Source organism: Phalacrocorax carbo, chromosome Z, assembly GCF_963921805.1.
Source record: "Phalacrocorax carbo chromosome Z, bPhaCar2.1, whole genome shotgun sequence".
NCBI lineage: Eukaryota > Metazoa > Chordata > Aves > Suliformes > Phalacrocoracidae > Phalacrocorax > Phalacrocorax carbo.
Window position 1 is genome coordinate 85538705 of NC_087548.1, and position 21907 is coordinate 85560611.

General features: G+C 51.5%; 1 protein-coding gene across 2 annotated transcripts in view; it reads right to left on the bottom strand.

Moving 5' to 3' along the window:
* Positions 1–4163: 4163 nt before the first annotated feature.
* FBXO10 (F-box protein 10) overlaps positions 4164–21907 on the bottom strand; it is a 32205-nt gene continuing 14461 nt past the window's right edge. The window contains exons 4-11 of one of the 2 annotated variants that reach the window (XM_064438338.1): positions 20362–20511; positions 18795–18931; positions 14462–14532; positions 13721–13873; positions 11140–11415; positions 9899–10209; positions 7337–7518; positions 4164–5874 (exon numbers count right to left, since the gene is read on the bottom strand). In XM_064438338.1, coding sequence (XP_064294408.1) covers positions 5709–5874; positions 7337–7518; positions 9899–10209; positions 11140–11415; positions 13721–13873; positions 14462–14532; positions 18795–18931; positions 20362–20511 — 1446 coding nt within the window. In that variant the 3' untranslated portion in view covers positions 4164–5708. Of the gene's footprint in view, positions 5875–7336; positions 7519–9898; positions 10210–11139; positions 11416–13720; positions 13874–14461; positions 14533–18794; positions 18932–20361; positions 20512–21907 lie in introns of those variants that run through there. The other variant, XM_064438339.1, reaches the window with a different exon arrangement.

The following is a 21907-nucleotide window of genomic DNA, read 5'->3' on the forward strand; positions in this document are numbered from 1 at the left end:
AAAGATGTAACACAGACAAAATAATTCTGCCACCTCCCTTATCTGGCTTCTTGCCTGGAGGAGGGAGAATTCTGCTGACTCAGAGCTGGTATCATCTTCACAAAGGGTGACTAGTTTGAATTCACCGCTGTGGAGTCTCAGTCCTTAGGAGCGAGATTTCTGAGATCATTTCCCTGCATTTTCACTCTAATCTGGGCTGCTGGCTCTAAGCCTCATTGCAGGTGTATACTAAGTGCGGTTGTAGTAATCTGGGGCTGGTGAAAAGCTGAGGATCACCTCCAAGAGAAAAAGCTTATGTGAAACAGGAGCATGAGATGTCAAGAGCAGCCTTCTCTTGAGGTTTCTTTGCTTCAGACAGTAATTGGGGTTTAGTACATCATTTTGGGGTTTAAGGGTAACTCCTTACATCCCTTAATGACCCACTCTTCACAGCTCTCATTAGAAGTGACACAAACATCTAGTTTTCTGGGTAGAGGGTAATTAATGCCATGGGAATTACAGGCTGCAGGTGATTGATAGGAATGTTTTTATTAGAATGTTTGAGGTTGGAAGGGACCTCTGGAGGTCACCTTGTCCAATCCCGCTGCTCAAGCAGGGCCACCTAGAGCCAGGTGCCCAGAGCTCTGTCCAGATGACTTTTGAATATCTCCAGTGATGGAAATTCTACAACCTCCCTGGGCACCCTGTGCCAGTGCCCGGTCACCCTCGCGGTCAAAAAGTGTCCTGATGTTCAGAGGGAGCCTCCTGTGTTTCAGTGTGCACCCATTGCCTCTGGGCCTGACACTGGGCACCACTGGAAAGAGCCTGGCTCCCTCATCTTCATTGTACCCGTGAGGTATTTCTAGACATTGATGAGATTCCCCTGAGCCTTCTCTTCTCCAGGCTGAACAGTCCCAGCTCTCTGAGCCTTGCCTCATTAGAGAGATGTCCCAGTCCCTTCAGCATCCTAGCTGCCCTTCACTGGACTCTTCAGCATGTCCATGTCTCTCATGCCAGGGAGCCCAGAACAGGACACAGTACTCCAGGTATGCCCTCACGAGTGCTGAGCAGAGGGAAAGGATCACCTCCCTTGACCTGTTGGAGATGGTCCCTCCAATGCTGCTGAGAACAGTTAGCTGCTGCCGCAATGGTGCATTGCTGACTGATGTTCAACTTGGTGTCCACCAGGAACCCCAGGTCGCTTTCTGCCAAGCTATTTTCTGGCTGAGCAGCTCCCAGCATGTCCTAGTGCACATGGTTGGTCCTCCCCAGGTGCAGGACTCTGCACTTCCCCATGCTGAACTTTGCAAGCCTCTGGCATACCTGGGCCTTGTTCTCAAGTCTTCAGTAGAGTGAATTTGCTCAGGGAGCTTATCTGGCTGAAACTACTTTTTGTGGTTTTTTTTTTATTTCTCATTAGGATCTGGTCTTGTGCATATCAGAGCCAGCAGCTCTGGCTTAGGCTGGTGTGAAGCACTATTCTGAGGTATATAATTAGTTTACCCACTTTATCTAATTCTAGCTTCACTGCTGCTGTGTTTCAGGTGGTTCATATGGGCATGAGAAGGGGAGCAGACGTGGGTCTCCCTGACAATGTCATAGGTTTTTGGATTAAAAATTAACTGCTGCTGCAAAGCCGCTTTTGTGTGCCAAGGTGAGCAGAGTAGAAAGCATAGGTGGTTGCCCAACCAATCGAGCAAGAAGTGATGCTCTTTTCCATGATTTGGAGCCGCTCGCAGCAGTGTTAATGGGGATGTTAATAGCCTCTCTTGGCATCACTGCTATGCGCAGCAGAGCATGTTCTGATTGCGTCTGAGCGTAGCACCCCTGATTCGGAGAAAATAAGTGCTAATGCAGTCCAAATGGGAGAGTGACTCAACTGCGATGTGTCTCAGTATTAGCTGCTGCACTTTGGAAAACAGCTATTCGCCTTCCCAATAACACAGCAGAGCTCTTTGCTACATGGAAAGAAGTGCCAAAGCAGAGATGTGGCAGTGGGGGAAGGGGACCTGGAAACAAGGAGAGGTTTTCTAACACTCAACTCTCCAGGGGTCCCCGTACTCGAGAGCACATCCTGGACATCAAGAGTGCAAGAGAGATTGGGAGAGAGGCTGTGCACTTCTCTCCAGAGGCAGGTGTCCAGAAACTGCTTCCATTATGTTCTATAACCTATCCACTTTAACACAAGAACATAAAACATTTTATGATTAGTGACTGCCACTGAAAATTAATTAATGAATGCCCACTGAATTCTCTCCACACAAGGAGAGAATACTATTTTTCTGAGTCTGTGTCTGAAATTCCTAACTGTACTGACCAGTCAAGGTCTCAAGTGTATTTAACATAAAATTGAAAGATTAATTGGGAAAGCAAACTTCATTTTTGCTTTCTTGTGACAATGAAGTCAGTATGAACTTTTGAATTTTTTTCATAGTGATTGATAGTATGAATATTAACATTTGAAGACAATAGTTGAACTCTACTACCAGCTCAACCTGTTCAAAGTTTAAGGATATGTGATCAAGGGACTTCTTCCAGGTCTTACTCCATACACCAAAATTAACTGCTTGCTTGTATTCTGCTATATGTGAAGTTAAACTACCCATATTTTGTGCACAATTTTCTGTATGCCTGCTTGACAGCATGTGGATCCTTCATGGTGTGTTTTGCTGCCCCAAACTGCAAAAAGCACAGAATGAAAAGGATATTGAAGATATTGTAAAGATCCCAGATCTCACTGGTTTGTGTTTGTCTGGGTTTTTTGCATCTGGCTGATGGGACTCAAAAGCCTCTGGTAAGTGGCTGAACAGCAAGATGTTCTCTTAAATTCCACAGTTCAGGCCACTGCAGGCAGCCCCAGGCTTTACCGGTGCCCCATCTTATTTCTGAGATTCTCAGCGTTGGCTTAAAAGTATGTGCATGGTCAGCCCACTCCGGCTTCCATGTGCCAGTAACCACCACTGTGAACAGTCTAAGCCTCCACATCTATTGTAATAGTGCTATTTATTTCCCTACAGTAATTTTCAGAATAGTACTGAACATTTCCAGGTGCTTCTGCAGGCATGCCAACCTTCCGGCAACTTCCAATTTAAACACACCACCATGACTTTTCTGTCTATGCCAGCAGCCTGGCTCTCTCCTGCACAGCCCACCCTTCCTCTCCCAATTCCCCATCTCTAAAGGTTGCCCAAGGTCATGCACACACACACACAAACCATAAAGGCTGTGGCTCTGCACCTTTGTACCTGAGGCAGTACTGGAGACAGCAGCAGAGTCTGGGATTTCAGGTTCCTGCCCTGAGCATGAATTTGGGGTCTCACATTCTTCCCACACACCTATCCCTGCTACCAACGTGTTCATTTATTCCTCTCTTGATGCTTACCAGGTGACTCACACGGGCATATTGTGCATTGGCATCTCTCCCACTACAACTGCTGGCTGCTTCTACCACTTGACTGTTCCCCTGCTCCAGGACCATCTGTCAAGCACAGCAAACCTGTTATCAGCTGTAGGGTGGGTCTCAGCTAGGAGCTACAAGCCTTCCTTCCCTGAAGTTTGCCTCCTCCCCAGTAGCAGCACCACTGCAGCAACTGCCCTACAATGACCCAGTGGGTCTCATCTTCCCATTTCTCTAAGCCTACGTCAGGTCAGGCACGCTCACCTCAAGAGAACCCCATGCTCTACTCTCTTTGTGCTGTGCACATCCCCTCCCCATCTGCCCAGGGAACGGCGACCAGCAGTTCACGCTTTAGATGCACTGGTCTCTGGAGGCTGGTGCTAGGTCAGCTTTGCCTTTATCCTGAGGCAAACGAAGCCTTTGGCCAACTCACTGACCATACAGTACCAAAACAAAAGAGGCAGTCTTTTAATGGCAAAAGGGTTTCTTTGGTAGTGGGTTCAAGATGACTCTGGACTGTACACCCAGAAATGATACATAGAGCTAGGAGTGGAGATTTGCCAACTTATAATGTTGTCACTCACCTCTGGTTTTAAACCTACTCCTGAGTGTACGAAACCCTCCAGGTTTCAGCACATGCTGCATGCTTGCCAAGTGCCTGTCCCTGCTCGGTGGGCAGGGCTGCAGCCCACAGCCTTGCAGTGCAATAAGCCCCTTCCAAAAGTGTTGCCCCAAAAGCTGCTCTGGGAAGCCACTCAGTTTGGAAAGTGACTCAGCTACTAAAATGTAGACAACTTTTAAAATATAGCATTTTATTTGCAGCAGACAGTTTTCCTGAAATTACAGAAAATAGTACCTCTCCTTTTAAAAAAAAATGGATTGTATTGTCTTACAGCATCGGTCTGCAGAGAAGCAGCAGATGACATCATGCTGTGATCATAGCAAAGGAGAAATGTGTCTGGACACTCATTATGTGAATGAGACAAAGAAAATCCAGTTGGGAACCGACTGCCAGTTTCAGGTAGGGGAATGACAAGGCAGAAACCACTAGCTGGTGGTGTGAGGTTACAGCGTGCACACCTCTGTCTCCCCAAAGCAAGAGCACCAAGCCCCAGGGGACAGCAGGGGATTGCCAGTGACGCCCCCAGAACCATGAGCCCCTGCCCAGTCCCTCCCAGTCCCAGGGGAGCTCAGCCCCGTGGGCTGGGGACACCCAGCCTCCCCTGAGCACCTCACAGCCCCAGGGGTCACTGCCAGGGCTAAGGGAGACACTACAGCGTGGAAGGGAAGAGCATTCCAGGATTGCACAGGCTTTTTGCAGGATGCCTGGGGAGGGAGCAAATGTTGGAAACGCAGGGATCAAGGCGATTTGGGGAAAAAAAAAAGTGGGAAAACAGAGGAGTAAGGGGATAAAAAGTGTCCCATTGTATGTAAACAGGAGGCTGGTGGCCAAGGACAGATGCTGGTCTGGCCACGCCTGGGCCCGATGAATGCAGTCTGTCCTGCCTGCTCACCAAATGCTGTTTCTAATTCTTCCTGGGTTGAGGGCTGTCCCTTCGGAGCGGGTGCCAGCACTGGTGGTGTGTGGGGATCTGCATCTGCATGGGGCTGCTACAATGAGGAGGTGAAAGGGTTTGGGAGACCAGGCACTCTCTCTGTCTGTGTCTGTCTGTCTGTCTGCCTGTCTGGTGAGAGTGGCCTGCAGCCTCCAGGGGCTTGTAAGTCCTTGTGGCAGAAACTGGGGATAATGGTACCCAGGAGCAGGTACTGGGCAGACAGCATCTGAGCCCAGTTGCTGGAAGGACCCGTACTGCAGGTATGCATGTCTGCGCATACGTCTATCTGCACTGATCTGTGTGCCCCTTCTGGGTCAGAATCAGCACAGACAGAAATTGAGAAAGACCACAGAGGACACGTCAGCCTCTGAGTCTTCTGGCATAAATGCAGGTGGTCACTGAGAAAGCAGATTCAAAGCAAGTGATTCCCAAATAAATAATGCCGCAGGCCCCATAGGAAGAGAGGTTTGTCCAGCACTCAGGCTGGGGATGCCCGGCCAGGCGCACTGGTGGTCCTGCCAGGAGCACATTTCATCTAAGGAACTGCTCACTTGTAATTTACCCCAGCAGTGCTCTCAGTGGGCAAAGAGGAAGAAATTAACAGCTGTTCTCCCAGCTATTTTTTATTTAGTGAGGAGCCACTGAAGTTGCAAAATCCTTCATGAAAAGAGAGTACAGTCCAATGGGGTTCCCCATTCCTGAGATGTGAGAGCTTCCTGGTGGCAGCTCTGGAGAAAAGGCAGGCAGAGAAACCAGTGAAGAAACCTCTTCCCTGGTCAAAGAATGGTGCAGAAGATGCTCCCATGGTTGTGGCAGCCCCCATCCACCCTGGTGGTTATGCTGGAAACTCTCTGACTATCAGCCGCCGTGCAGGACCTCGGGGCACCTCTTTCAATGTGAGGCCGTGCTGGGGGGTTGGTCAGCATGCACTCCATATCAAACCTGGGAAAAGGAGAGACACCCCACATGTGGCTGTGAGGAGGGTGGAATCGTGCTTCCAGAGCAGCCTTAGAAACACTCCCTTGAGATTCACCCTGCAAGGAGGAAAGGGGCAGAGCCGTGCTGGCAGGCGCACAATGTTCACCACCCAACATCTGTTCCAAAACCCAACTGGGACAGAAATGGTTGGAGAATTGAGACAGAACATATTGCTTTACTGCAAATAATACTTTCTGTGAGTTCACAGCCAACACCTCTCAGTGACTGCAAGTTCTGGGGGATGGGGCAAGAGCCTGCAGGGGGAGAGTCAATGGTGGGACCTCCCAAGAATTGCTTAAAGGGGCCCAGATTTGGAAACCTAATGGAGTAATACTGGGCCTAAGGGCACTGGAGGAGGTGCTGAGAGTCATCACTAGTGCACTTGACTTTCATGCTATGGGAGTCCAGAGCAGCAGGTGGATCATCAGCCCAGGAGACCCCCCTGGCCTAACCTCCCTCCAGTAATGCAGGTCTTCCAATTTCACTGTGTCCTCACCCACACCCTGGACCAAGGTTTCTGATCCAGAGAGAAGAGTCAAGGTCAAAATTCTAGCTAAGAAGAACAACCCACTGGCTACCCAGCCCTTGTGTGGGTGACGGGGCTCGAGCCTTCCCTCCTCAGGCATCTGCTGCAGAAGAGAGTCCTGGTCTAGAGTGACCTGTTTTGAACAAGACCTATAATGATGAGAGTCACTGAGATCTGGGTGGCAGCTGGCAGCTAAGGAAAGCTTTGCAATACCCATTAGAGGTCTGCAGCTACAGAGGTACCTCTGAAGACCACCAGAAGACACATGCTTACACTGGCATAAAGACCAGGGTAGCTAAATCACACCAAGGAAAAACAAGCACTCCAAGATCCATTTTCCCATTCGCCATTCATGTTGCCCTGGTAGCAAAAGCCTGGTGGTGAAACCTATTGCCTGAAGCCATCCTCCTCCTCACAAGCACAGAAGCACAATGCAGGCTGCGGGGTGGCTCTGGCCATTCCTCCTTCCTCTGACTTTCTCGGCCCAGGCTACAAACACCCCAGGGCTGCCTGTGCTGCAGGGACAGCAGTGCAGCCCACAAACACAGCAGCCAAGCTTCAAAGGCAGCACTGCACGGGAGAGTGAGCTGGCCAGGGCACAGGGCAGACGTCCCTATGCTCAGAGACATTGTGAAGACCCACAGGCCTGTCAAGGAATAATCCAAGGCCCTCACTTGGCTTTAGAGGTACCCCATGAGGAGCCTCTTGGCTCTGCTTGATCTGTTGTCCTCATCTGCAGTTCACCACACACATGGGGCTGGTGCCATGGGTCAGCAGGTGTGGGAAGCTGGGAAGAGAAACTACAGACTTTGCTGGAGCAGAGCCCTCCAGCACTCACCTAACACAGGAGCACAATGCCACGCCAAGCTCACAACAGCACCCATGGTGCCAGTGCCTCACCTTTTCTTGAAGGTGAGAAGCATGTTGTTTTGAATGATGCAATCCTGTGCATTTGACACTGGTCGCAAAATGGATTTCTTGGATCTCCCTTGGAAAATGAGGTTTTCCTGCACCAGGCCTTTGGCTTCATCAAAAAGAGCAATCCCATAGTCCCGAAAGGACTGGATCCTGTTCTTGGTCACCTGCAAAATAAGCTTTAGACAGGATGGCCCAAGCAGAAGGACATTGTTCATATGCCTCTTTGATCAGCTCTTCTGCAGGCTCACTAGAACTCCCTGGCAGTTTGGGAGCATGCTGAGGGTTCAGACTGGATGTGCCGTAGCCATGCACACACCACCTTTCCCAAAGCCTTCCACACATTGCTGGTGGATCCAGTGGGTAGCTCAGTTGCTGTCAATAGTCGATGCCATAAGCTTCACTGCAGCTGATACCCAACCCCCTGATGAAACACAAACTCAGATGCTGCTGAACATGAACCTGACGCTGCTCATTGCTCTCAGGTTTCAAACGGTTGTAGTGACAGGCTGTCACTTCTTTGCATATGAAAAAAAGAGCACTTAGGAGTCTCTGCTTCTCAAGAAATACAAGGCCACAGCTCTCGCTGTGCCATCATCTGGAAGATCAATGTGGTCCCTTCTTCTCCTTAGCTCCACAGCAACAGCTGCTGTGATGCTCCTTGCCCAGCAGTCCTCCCCACCCAGCACTGCACACCATCTTACCTGCTTTCAGGCACTGGCTCTGCCAGTGGGCAGATGAGAAATGACAGCACCACAACATCGCCAGTACTTCAAAAAGGAGTGTGCCACCTGCTCTGCTCCCCAAATGAACCCTGCACGATGAGTTAAATTGCATTCATCTATCATTCTGATGCACAATAGCCTCACCTCAGCAAAGAAGAGAACAGTGGCAACCTTGACCCAGGTGCTGACACTGGGACCTGGCTAGATGCTGGAACACTACATTTAACTTTCAAAAAAATCTAGTTCAGATAACAGCTACCTCAGTTCTTCAGCACAGCTCACACAGCCTACAAATCTTCAACAGATGCCTACGGGATGACCCACTTGCCTGTGCCACTCGGTTAAATACAGGGGACAAGCCTGGGAGAAGATGGGCTGTTTAATGTCATTGCACCAAAATGCACAGGACTCTTTTTGCTGCTCTGAGGGAAGAGAGGTCTCTCCTACAAGCCATCTGTGAATCAACATGTGGGAAATGATGACTGAGCTGTCCTTTACCAAGGCTTACACATCAGACAGATGTGACAAACTACCTGTGGATCACCGTCAACGAGGATACAGCTTTGAGATAGGACTTCCAAAATTTACTCTTTCCTTTGCAACTGAGCAATGGCATGAGCTCGCACAAGCCCGTCCCTCATGTGCTTGTCCACCTAAAAAGCTGCAGCTGCTCGTACATCTCCTTTCACGTTTCTCTCAATGTGGGTACTGAGCGCTCTGGGGCAACACAGCCAGCTCCACCAGTACACGTGGAGTTCTGCTGCATGTGAGCAATAATAAGCATGGACCCAACAATGCTGAGGCTAGGGAAGATTTCACCTCCTCACTCTGGGCCCTACAGAGCACTTCTAAAGCTCTCTTGACAGATGTTAGGATGTGACACAGTTCAAACCCACTAGGGATGGAAATCTCACTTTCTTCTGAGTAGTGCACTCTCGTTTTGCACCGCTGACCTGAATAAAAACAAATGTTTACTTAATCCCCACCTTCCCTCAAACAATTTCTGCTGACTTTTCTCCAACCTATTCCCAGAGACTGCCCATGAAAAACTTGGAGTTGAGGAGTGCTGGTGGAACAGGGCTCTGGAGTAGGACTTTCTAGAGGACTAGATCAGGACAGCCTGGCTTTGTCCTGCCAAGGCTTGGAAATGACCAAGGATGGTGACCCCACACCGCTTTGTGACGGTGCAGGGCTGTACCATCCTCCAAGGCAAAAGACCCCAGGCTCTCATGTGGACCCCCCAAGGCCAAGGAACCACTACAACTTGTGCTGTTGACCCTAGTTGTACTGTCTGGCACTGCCAAGAAGGGCTGGGCTCTGACTGCTGTTCAGGTAGCTGTGCACTGCTGTTAGATCCTTGTTGGCCTCTTCTCTGCCAGACTAAAGTCCAGCTCCCTCTGCCTCATCATACCAGTCATGTGTCCTGGTACTTGCCTATCCTGGTAGCTCTGCAATGGACCTTCTCCCTTTTCTCCACCTCCCTCTTGACCTTGAGGTCCCAAACTGGAGGCAACATTTCAGATGCAGCCTCCTGATGGAAAAGGACATGGGTGACAACTTCCCTCAATCAGCTAGACAGACTTCTAATGTAGCCTGGAAACTGCAGCCCCTCTAATCGCAGGGTTGAGGACGTGATCCTGATTGTCCGTTCCTCCTGCTGGCAATGCCAGGGCAGTCCCTTCTGTCCTGCTTGCCAACCTGGGGCCTGCTGGCTTCCCCCCCGCCCAGGGAGGGAGGGCAGCAGCAGCAGGCTCGGTCTCCCCTCTGCCCCCATCCGCAGGGATGCACAAGTCAGTGCCCCTCAGCCCTCTGCAAGACACACCTTCATGTCTGCTGCCTGGAGCAGCTGAAGGCCACACCTGTGGTTGCCAATGATGTCGTTCTCCATGATGACACCCTCTCCCTTGGAGACAATGCCGTGGCTGCTGTTCTCATAGATGCCATTGCCACGCAGCTCCACCTGGCACTCAGCCTCGACCAGCACACCTCCCCGGCTGTTGCAGGAAATGCTGTTATCTGCAATGCGTGTCAGCTGGCTGCTCTGCAGCACGGCCACCCCACCATCACGGTTGGCGTGAATTACATTAGCAATGATGTTGAGCGCTTCGCTGCTCTTGACGTGCAACCCAGCAGCTGCCAAACAAAAATAAGAGATATCGGTTAAGAGTTTGTGGCCTCAGTCACGATGACCACAAATGTATTTCTATTTCTAAAAGCTACTCAGTTTCTTCTGTCACAATATGACTTTCTGACTGGCATCTTAAGGATGAAAATCCACCCACACTCAGGCCTTGGCCTAGCATTTCTCCAGGGTGCTCCTGGCCTGGTGGCAGCCGAGGAAGCCCCTGGCAGACCCCAGTGCTGGTGTAAGAGGACAACCCTCCCTGCCTTGGATACAAGGAGTGATAGCGTGAATCTAGGGAGTGTTGTATATGTTTAGTTAGCATGAATCCAAGTGATATTGTATATGATTAAGTTAGCATTAATATAGACTCTTCCTTTTTGATTAAGCATTGTTAAAGGTTAATCTAAGACTAGCGACAAGATGTCTTGGCCATCAGGTCACTCATTTAATTAATGGCAAGCATTTCTTTTTCAAAGAAAAATGAGTGAGGGTTGCTAAGAGAAAATAATTTTGAGTTGTTTCTGTGTAACAGCAGTTAGGATGCCTCATCTGCCAAGGTCACCAAAGACCCCTGAAGAAAGGAAAGCATGCATGGAAGAAACCAAAGCAGAGCCAAGAGTAACAGTGCCAATTATATAACTTATGTAGATCAGAATTAATATGTATTAGACAGGTAGAATATGTATGGACATATTGTAGAAATATGATAAGGTTGCCAGCTTCAGTGTGCTTGATTTGTGGAAAACCACCGAGCACCCAGGCTTGTGCAACCCTGAAACAAATTTGCAGTGCCTCTCCCGAGCGTGTGATTATTGGCTCATTGCACACCGAGTGACGAATCCGCTTTTTGGATAACACTGCTGGGCCAGGACAACACACTGTTCTGCATGCTACCCCTTCTCCTGGAGCCTGGGAAGAGCCCCAGGCCCTGAGCTCACCTCCATTGTGGTTGATGCTGTTCAACTCCACCAGTGCCACGCTGATGGGATGCCGGGCAGCCAGGTACTCCTCCTCACTGTCAGGATCATTCTCCCCACCAGCACCCTCCCTCTCCTCCTGGAAGTTCTCGCCACCCCCCTGGCCAGGGAGGTAGTCTCCAGCATGGTCCTTGCGGCAGAACACTGCCACCCCATAGATGCTGTTGTGGCTGATCTGGTTGTTGATGAGGTGCGGGAGGCTGGAGGACACCATCCACACGCCGCAGCCCTTGTTGCCTGTAGTGAATGGCAGCATAGCCCACCAACTCAGCAGTGCTTGGAAACCCCCAGCCCTGCCCCAAAGCAGCTGGTAGTCCACATGTGATGCAGATGGGATAGAGGTGATCATTCTCCTGAGCACACTGGAAGGCTAACCCTACATGTCAGTGGCTCACAGCAATCCTTTGGTCCCACTGGGCTGACTTGAGTCTGTGAGCTCAGTGCCATCATTTCCCCACATCCACCTGGCAATGTCCATGCTCTGACACCAGCTCAAGTATGCTGGTTTAACTCATGCAATGAGTAGGTAAACTCCCATCACCTTGGGGCTCTGTAGGATGGCCAGGCACAGCCCTACCTGCCAGCTCCATGGGCGGGTGGCTTTGCCACAGACAGGCAGCCACAGTGCTGGAAGCCCATGTGTCACCACTACCCCCTCCCGGGATTAGGCATGCCCTGGTCTCTCGTCCTCCAGGGCTGGGAGTCTCCAGGGCCAGGGAGCAAGCAGCTCCAGAAGCACTGAGACGATTTCCCTAAGGCTTGGCCTTCCGAGCCTAAGTGTATTCGCCAGTGTGAGCTGCAGCTTCACTACCCCTAGTGTGGCTGGGCCCTAAAACCAGCCTCCTCCTGCCCTGATCAATGCTGTTCCAGAAACCTCTGGGAACTCCCTATCTGTATACCTTACCCTCACTGCAAGGGGCTGACACTGGCTGACAGCACTACTGGCCACCACCACCTCCAGCCTTACTAGTGGGACAGACAGACACAGAGCCATGCTACATAACTGCCTGCATCCCATCTCTGTCCTAAACAGGGCCAGAGAGGAACACAGCCCCTCCAGGACTTGGACCCATGTCCTGGCAGCAGTGGGTTCTCTGCAGCATTTGTCCCCCTGCAGCTGCTCTCAAGAGGCTAATTCCAGCTTCCTAAAAAAAATAACCTGGGGAGTTTACACCTCTCAGACATTAGCCCAGCTGTTAGATTACAGACCCAGCGAGTCTCCTCCAGCCTTGGGTTATATGGGTGCAGGACAGCAGCAGATGCGGCTCCCCTCATCCTGTGGGGACTCAGTGTGTCCTTTCCTGCAGGCCTGTCCTGCACGAGGGAGACAGTGCAAGGCTGGCTACCCTTTCAGTGCTTCAGAGGGAAGCTTCTGCCAGTCACTGGAGACACAGCAGTGGTCTTTTCAGCAGGGAGAGAGGCCTCGTGAACCACAGTCCAGCAGCATGACCTCTGGAGTGCTTGTGATGGGCTGGACCAGGTGCCATTCCCACATCAGCTCCCTCCTGGGCACCCACCTCAGCCCTCTCCAGGGCACCCACCACAGCCCCCTCCTTGGCACCCACCACCACTCTCTCCTCGGCACCAATTACAGTTCCTTCCTGAACGCCCACAATAGACCCCTCCTGGGATCCCAGTACTGATCCCTCCTAGGTACCACCACCCCCATCTGGGCACCCACCACAGTCCCCTCGTGGGCACTGAACACTCTCTTCTCCTGGGCACCCACAACAGCCCTCCCTGGGGACCCACCACTGACCACACATAGGCACTTACCTCAGCGCCTTCATGGCACTGACCACAGGCCCCCTTGTTGGTACCCACTACAGATCCTTCCTGGGCACCCATCTCAGCTCCATCCTGCGCATCCATCACAGACCCCTCTTGGGCACCCACCACTGTACGCTCCTGGGCACCCACCAGAGTCCCCTTGTGATCATCCAAAAAAGCTCCCTTGTGAAGCACCCACCACAGCCCCCTCCTGGGCAGCACCACCCCCTACTGGGCACCCACCACAGTCCCCTCCTGGGCACCAATTACTTCTCCCTCCTGAGCACCCAGCACTGGCCCCTCCTGGGCAGCCACCACACTCCCCTCCTGGGCACCCACCACAGACCCACTCCTGGGCATCCAACACAGCCCTTTCCTAAGCACCCACCACATCCCCTCTTTGGCACCCACCACAGTCCCTTCCTGGACACCACCCACAGTCCCCTCATGGGGACCCACCACAGTCTCCTCGTGGGCACCCACTACACCTCCCTCCTGGGCACCACCACCCCCACTTGGGCACCCACCACTCCCACATGGGCATCCACCACAGTCCCCTCCTCGGCACCCACCAGAGGACCCTCCTGGTCACCCACCACCCGCTTTGGGTTACCCACCACAGGCCCCTCCTGGGCACCCACCACAGACGCCTCCTGGGGACCCACCGCAGCTCTAGAGTACACCAGAGGTAGAGGGCAGCCCAGCAAGCCCAAGATGATGGGCTGTGGGTGAGAAGGCAAGAATCATTCACCACCTGAGTTTGTTGCCTTACCGTAGATGGCATTGCCTTCGATAAGGCCCTTCCCGCTCTCGCCCACCACCACACCGTCTGAGTAGCCGCAGGAGATAAGGTTGTTCCTGAGGATGGGGTCGCCCCCATGGCGGATGTCTGCCCCGCCCCACTGGTTCTCACAGATGACGTTCCCTAGGGCCAGGCAGGGAGGATAAGGTGACTGCACAAGCCTCCTGCCCATGGAAGAGCAAGGAGACCTGGCAAGCCAAGACCTGGCCCCACTGAAAAGCTCCCATTGCCTGTGGCAGAGCCCAAGCCTCGGGAGCTTCCCATTCCCCCATTCCCCTGGCAATGCTCTCCCACACAGCACACTGGTCATTAGCAGTTCCGGTAACCACCACCTCCCTGTCCTCTGAGCTGTTGGGCAGAGCGGAAAACAACTCAGAGGTGCCACAACAGTAGGAAAACATCAATGATAGCTTTAGCTTATAAACGGGATGGCACAGGAGGAAAAAAATGCAGTCCACATGGCAGACTGCTCTGGAGCAGAGTTCCATGTCCCAGCTGGGCCAGAGATGAAGCGAACAATAATCTGGAGGACATGCTACAGAAAGACACGGTCCCTCCATCAAAGGCAGTAATGCCAACCAGAAAATGTAAACCAGGACATTATTGCACCTAAATTCACCAAAGAACCATAACAAGATAAATTTTGCAATCAAATAAACAGAGCTTAAAGGGAGAAATTAAGTGGGCGTAACACCATTTTCATTCCCGTACCTGTGATTTGGCCTCTCCCGTTCTCATTCACTGCTATTCCAGCAGCCAGTCCCTGGAAAATATGGTTCCCACTGAGGCAGGAGAAGAAAAGAAAGTTACTAGCAGCGCTGTTGCCTGCTCATGGTTTGCACCAATGCCGGTGCAGTGAGTCTCTGCACAGGCACCGGTCTGTCTGTCTGGCTACCCATCACAGCCTGTTGCCTGTGTCCAGCAGTGAGAGCTGGGCCTGGGGCAGCCACACAGCAGAGGGGAGGTAGAGGGAAGCACAGTGGGGAAGGTACATGCAAAGCAGAGTAGAGCTATTGACAGCTGAACCACTTTTGAGGTGAAAGCACAAAAGAGGCAGGAAGAAACACATGTCAGTAAGAGCATTCGAAGAGCGGGAAGTGGTCATGAACATCCAAATGGCCACTGTATCAGCTCAGTTGTCTGTCCAGCCAGGGTGCCCTCTCTAGGAGTGGCCAGCCATACCCACAGCCACAGGGAACATACAGACAGGGAGAACCAAGTTCACCCTGGCCTCTCTGCCCCACTGGTTCCCTGCATCCCCAGTTACCCCCACCCTTGAGGCAGACTTTCCTTCTCCTCAGGATTAAACTCATTCTGAAAGAACTAAACCCCTGACAGTCCTTGACTTAGTCCGTATTGTAAGCATCCTTGTTCTCTTGTGGTTTCCTCCCTTGCAAAGATAGTTTCAGGGATTTGAAGAATGCAACTGGGTGCCAGATAGGATTAAAAAAGATGGTGAATAAGCTCGTAAATTCATTGATAACAGAAACTCGGGACATCAGTGCCGAGATAAGGACTTGAGGAACTAGTTTAAATCAGCCCCTTGTGACAGTCCAAGGCTAAAGGACCGAGGAGCTCATTCAATGACTATATATGGGCAAAGGAAACCCAAAGTTCAACCAGCGGATAGGTGAGGAAGACCATCAGAGACCACTGGAGGACCCCCAAAGACCACTAAAAAGACAACTATGCATGCAGCTTGAGCTTTTACATATGTTAATGAACCCTCAGGAATCTTATGAATATGTATGACTTTATAGCATATAATCTTTGGAAGTTTACTGAATCACTGGAGCACTCATGGTGGATCAATCCCCAGTGCTGCCCAGCGCTGTAATAAAGGATGCCTGCTTAATAGTGACTCTGTTGCTATTGAGTTTTATTTCGGGAACTTTCTGGATACTCCGCTTCCTCTTACAAGGAGGTTTGGACTTTGAAGGGTAGTATCCGTGAATTTTTGTATCAATTCCTCTGCAAACCACCCTGAATTCTTGCTTCTCCCAGCACCATGCAGCTCACCGTGTGAGGAGGCAGGCCACCCACTGCCAGCTGATGTGGCCTCTCTACAACTGTGGGTGGCATGGAGCAGGGGGGTCCAAGCTGCAGGCCCCCATCCCCCATGGAAAAGTGCAGGAGATGCACTGTGTAGCAGCTGAAGCCCACCTAGGTCAATGTTGCAGAGGAGTCTGTGAGGGCTTTAGCCTATTTCCCCATCCTCCCCATCCCAGGGAGGAGGCGAGAGGCTTTATCAGCCATGGGACTGCTGTTTGGAGAAAAGCCCTGAAGCCAGTGGGCAGATGGTGATCGTGGTTGATGGTGGGAAACATTAAACATGGTGGCTGGAGCAGAGGCAGTGCTGTGCTGGGAATGACGGCCTGGAAAGCACACGTGGGTCCCATGGCGCCTGAGAAGAGGTGATATCCACTGTCCCTTGGGCTCCCACCTGCTGCCTGTCAGGAGGAACTAAGACCAGGAGCCCCAAGCCCATATTCAGGTCCTCCTCCACAACGTGACCCCAGATCTCTGGCTTGCTGCTGAGGTTCAGAGCAGTAGAGCAATCAGGTTGATCATGAAGAAAAAAAGCAACTGCCTGCAGTGCCTGGCACCAATTCTTCCCTGGCATCCAGCCAGGAATACTCACTGGAGATGGTTCCACTCACCCTGGGCTGTGAAGGGAGTGGAGGAGTGAGACAGCATGGGAAAGCAATGTCTGTGACAAGGAATCACCAGCAATGCATAATCTTCAGCGCTGGCTGGGGGCAGAGGGAGCGGGTGCAGTGCTTCACACAGCTGTGTTGCAACCAGGGTCAAATGTAGGCATAGCGGAGGCCACCCCACCTCACCAGGCAGCTAGTGCCTCTGCTGTCCTCTGCTGCCCTGGCACGGCTGCCCCTCCACTCACAGCTGCCTGCTCAGGGGCAGCAGCTGACTGCTCCTGCAGGGCCATTTGCTCCATCAGCCGAGGGAAGCACCCAGCACCCTGCCACAACATAGCTCATCAGTGGTCCCCAGAGAATGGAAAGCTGCTTGTGGGCTGCAGGGCTGGTGTGGCACACGTGCCTGCCTCTAGAAAGGGGCCAGGTGAGAAGGAAGAGTGCACAAGGCACCTGTACTTGAAATCCACGCTTGCACCAACAGCTGCAGGGTAAGGAAGAAGTGAAGACATCCCAGAGGCAATTCCCCAAGGAACAAAAGGCAGGGGTTCTCAACTGCCCAAGACCCATTGCTGCCAGGCAGTGCCCTCCAGTGCTGCTCTCACCAGCTTAGGAGAGCAGGCAGTAGCCTTGAACCACCAGGCACAATCACACTTGGCACCTCCCAGGCTTGGCACAGTGGGGGAGAGGTTTTACCCAAACAGCTTTGTAGCTGCTGCAGAGCGTACCTCTGACTGGAAGACATACACACCCAAGGGCCTGTATCATGCTTAAAAACAGTATTCAGCACCCATGTCACCAGCACATTTCTCAGAAGGACACCCCCCTGCTTTCTGCATGGAGCCCCTTGCAAGATCCCACCGAAACCTGTCCCCCAGCCAGGCAGCTGCAGGCAGCGACATGGGCTGGAGCTGGGCTTGCAGCTCTCAGGGATGGGCAGAACAGTATTCTGCTTCCAGCTGTGGAAAAGGCACCCAGCAAAGGACTTCTACCATAAACCTCTCCCTTTTGCCAGCTCTGCCTGCCCACAGCCGCACAAGCCATCCTGTCGGTGAGACCCAGCCATGCCAACAGCCCCCATTGAGCCTTACACTCAACACAGCTACACATGGCACCACCAGGACAGCACTGGTGCACACAGCTTCAGCCAGCACCGGAGCCTTCCTTGAGCCAGCACAGCTGAAAGGCAGCACAGAGCGGCATGCACAAGCAGAGCAGGGGAGCTCCTCCAAAACAGGCAGCTGGGCAGGAGAAAAAAAGGTGTCTTCCCACCAAGCTTCCTCCCTGCCTCCTCCCCATCATCTCCTAAGTGCCAGCAAGCACAGATGGTTATACGTCAGTCATTTGGTGCAAGCTAGGATTGCAAATGATGTTGCAAGAAATTACAGAAAGATATTTAGTGAATATCTCCATCCTGCAATGTGTTTCCTCTGCACTGCGGGGCCCTGCCATTACAACACAGCTTTTCTCAGAAATCAATACCTCTCTGAGTCCACTTTCATAACCCCTTGTTGGAAACCCTGGCCTTGACCCCTGAGTTTTCAGGGCTGCTACATCTGGTGCAGACTTCTCTCCAGGTCCCAACCTAGACTAAGTACCTTGGTCCATACAGGCAGTCTGTCTAAACCTCATCAGCTCTGCACACAGATCATGAACTTGCAAGAAGTTGCTTTCATTAGTACTGCAGGACTAAAGGTTGAAGCATTGTTAATTATCAACACTTCCAGCATGAAGACTTGCATCCTAGCTATGGGGCTGATCCAGGGAAACCATTTTCTTCCCTTTTTGCCCTACCCTGCTTTATAGCACCATGGTGAGTTCCTTATCACCCACAGGCATGGCAATACATGGGAAGTGGTGGCAGTAGAGACGAGATGCCTCTCACATCTGTAACCAGTGCCATGCTCCAGCTGCTATGTCATTTCTGGGTTTCTTTGCTACCAATTGATACCACCAGGTAAAGCTGATGGCATTGACCTGAAGAAAGCCTGCTAGACACAAGTGCTAACATATAAACTGAATGGTATTAAACACATGTCAGTAGTTCCAGGTATTTAAAACAGAAAAGTGAATTGGAGTAACAATGATTGGAGTGCTGAGGTCCGTTACTCAACTTCTGCCAAAAAGCACCATGATATGTGTGGGTTGTTCATCTTGAACACAGCCTGTCCTCGCCCTGATTCAGGGCAAAAACCCAGGACTGGCATTTGGCAAAGTCCTGGGTGCAGCAAGCAGTTAGAGGGAAGTCACAGAAAGGCACTAGTGCACCATGGTCCTATTTCTGCTCTACAGAGGGGATAGAAAAAAAGAGAAGAAAAGTGTGCATAGTGGGGTGACTAATTCTTAACAGATGAAGGTGGAGAGAGAGAGGTCAGTGCTAGCTAACATACCTCACAGCAGGGTTTCCATTATACAGAATATAAATGCCAGCTTCTTTATTCCCATAGATCTGATTGCTACGGATGATGCCTTTTCCGTTGCCAACGACGACAATGCCTGAGCGAAGGCCACTGTGTATCTTATTGCACTACGGTTTTATTTTTGCACATGTAGAGAGAATAAAAGCAAAAGGAAGGAAAGTCACTCATAAAAGTGAGCAAGAGGAGATAGCAACCACAGAGAAAAGCAACAGCTCCCAACCCTGCTGGGGAAGAGGGCAGAAGGGTACCTAATCCAGCTGGTAAGAAATCACTCTCAAACAGTCAAGGCATGCTTAACTTTTACCTTTCTCTGGGGTTCTAGCACACAATGTCAAATTTCCCTTCCCATCATGCCTGCAGCCCCTTCTTCCTCCAGCAGCTCCTGCTGCCACCTCCAAGGGCTGCCCTGGACCTGGTAACGCTTTGTTCCCCACAGCCCATCTGAAACTGGACATGGCTGGTGGGGCTGCAAGTCCAACCCATCCCCACAGCCACCAAGAGGAAAAGACCCTTGGTGGCACCCCCCCAGGAGCTGGAGGCAGGAGTCCAAGCAGGGTGCTCGGCATTACAGTCAATGCCTTTCCTCAAGCTGCTAGACAGCACTTTGCAGAGCCTGAATGACTGCTGTCAACAGCCCCATGGATGCTTCTCTCCATGACGGGGGCCAGCATCTTCCATGAGGACAGGGGTATGCTGGGACTCTCTGAGCAGGACAGCAGTCCCAGCCTGGTATCTCGCAGAGTGTCAGGGTACGAATCGCCAAACCGGACAAAGAAACAAACAGCAGCTCAAAGCTGCTGTCAAGGCCAGACATGGCCTGCGCCTCCATGGCTGAGCTGCCACCTCCTCCTCTGTGGGGCCACAGCTCTGCCAGCCTCATCTCCTATGCAAAGCTCACAGGGAGAGCTCAGTGCAGCCACAGGGTCACTCGTATGGTAGTTTGTATCTACCTTGGAGGTCCCAGTTCCTCCAAGGATGACTACAGACACAGTGTTCAGTAAACAGGGATAAGGTAACTCACCACACAGCTGGAGACACTACTGATTTGGAGGAAAAGCCATGCTGCTGGAGAGTGCGCTGCTGCCGCCCTCCTGCCTGAGGCTGAGCAGAGAGACAAGACCCTCCACCAATTCCCAGGGTAGACAACATGATTCCCAGTGTAGGAGAAACAATTTGCTATACAGTACTGATTTACTACCTTTCTTGCATGCATTCACTCACTACACAGGGGTGTTTATTTGCTAGGGGAACATCTCCCTACTCTACCCTTTATGTGCACCGATTTTAAGACACATACCGTGAAATAGAGCAGGAGACCATGCACGTATCGTCAGGCAGCACTTTGCTGTGCCTTGCCTTTGAGGTTAGCTGTAGTCTAGTTTATCAACACAACCCTAAGAAACAGGCTGAAGGGCAAAGCTAACAAAAAGGCCAGTGTTTCTATACCGGAAGATGGTCCCTGCTGCTCCCCGGAGAGAAAGAGCACTGTGAGAGAAAGAGTGCGCTGCCCTCCAGCACAGCTTGGAGGGCTACATACCAGAACAAGGGGATTGGCTCCCTTACGAATGTCCACTCCAGCCTCACAGTTCGAATGGATGTTGTTGTCCGCAATTAGGCCTCCTGCTGACAGGCGCAGGAATATCCCTGATGCTTTGCAATGGTGGATGTCATTCCTCAGCATGATAACCTGCAGGGAAGAAGAGAAGCACCTGTAGTTGTAGTTAGGACAAGGAAGAGGACATGACCAAAGGGTACAGCTCTCCCTTCTGCAGCCTCTGTGCATCTCTGACCTCTCTGCCTCTCCTGCAATCCAGGGTGTACCAGGCTTAAGGGCCAGACAAAAGGAAGATCAGTGTGGGTGGTCAAGTGCTGCGGTTAAGCTTCTTGGGCATTACCCACTGGCATGGGTCTGCTTGGGGATGGGGACCTTCAGTGCTTGGTGCTGCACAGCCAGAGCAAAGTTATTCTTTTGGCCTGACACGTTCCTCCACTTGACAAGCCCGTGTTCAGGTGTGCCCGCTGGCTTCATTCACTGTATTGCACTTGCATGCTGTCAGCAACGGTGAGAGACCATTCCCGGTCCCATGGTACAACAGACATGCCCTCTCCCTGCTCGGGCAGTCCCCATTAGCATCAGCATCCTCTCTGTACACAGTCTGGCAAGGGGCTGCCTCCTCATTCTCTGGTGCACAGAGCTGCTCGGAGGTAACGCATCAAATGCCACTGAGCCTCCCATGAGTCTCCCATGAAGCTGACTGTACCAGTGCACTACAGCACACATGCTCAGCATGTGACCTGTCCATCACCTTGTGCCTTCAGAGCCAGAATCATGCTATCTGGGGACAGAAATGGCCTGGCCAGCAAACTGAAATCACTGACACCACTCATAACAACCTAGTTTCTTCTAAGCAAATAAGTAGTTAAATATTAATGCAGCAGCAATCTTTAATATTTCCCAGTTAAACAAAATAATGTCTTAAATTCATGTCCTATGAGTGCTAAGAAATAATCTACAAATTGCCTTTGCACATCCCACTTCAATGAGCAACACAGATCAGAAGGTAATTAAATTATACTTTCTTTTATTTGCTTATTCCAGAAAGGTGCTTCATTCCATCTCTTGACTAAACATGGAGCTCAGCAGGGCTTGACAGCCGCCTGTCTTCATCAGTCATGCTTGGCTGCCCAGGGAGGGAGGCGAGAAACGCAGGCACCTGCTCCAGCTGGGTCCCACACACCAGACCCTCGTCCAGGCGTGCCCTGCACCAGAGGGTCCTGGCTGTGCGAGGACACCGAGACCTTGCCAGCCCCTTTGTGCTCCCACTTCATGTTGCACCTTGCCCCTGTCTCACAGTCAGGCATTTCATTGTCTCCCATTGCCTGATACTCTGACACCCACCTCTTGACAAGAGCCTCTGGGCTAATTTCTAGCTGACCGAATTCTCGCTGAGAGCAGCAGCTGGGCTGGCATCATCTCCCTCCCATTTACTACCAATTAAAACCAGGCTGCTGAGTGAACTGGAAGCAAACCGAGGGGCATAAAAATAGAACGCAGTCCAAAGTGCTGGACCTTCATTTGTCAC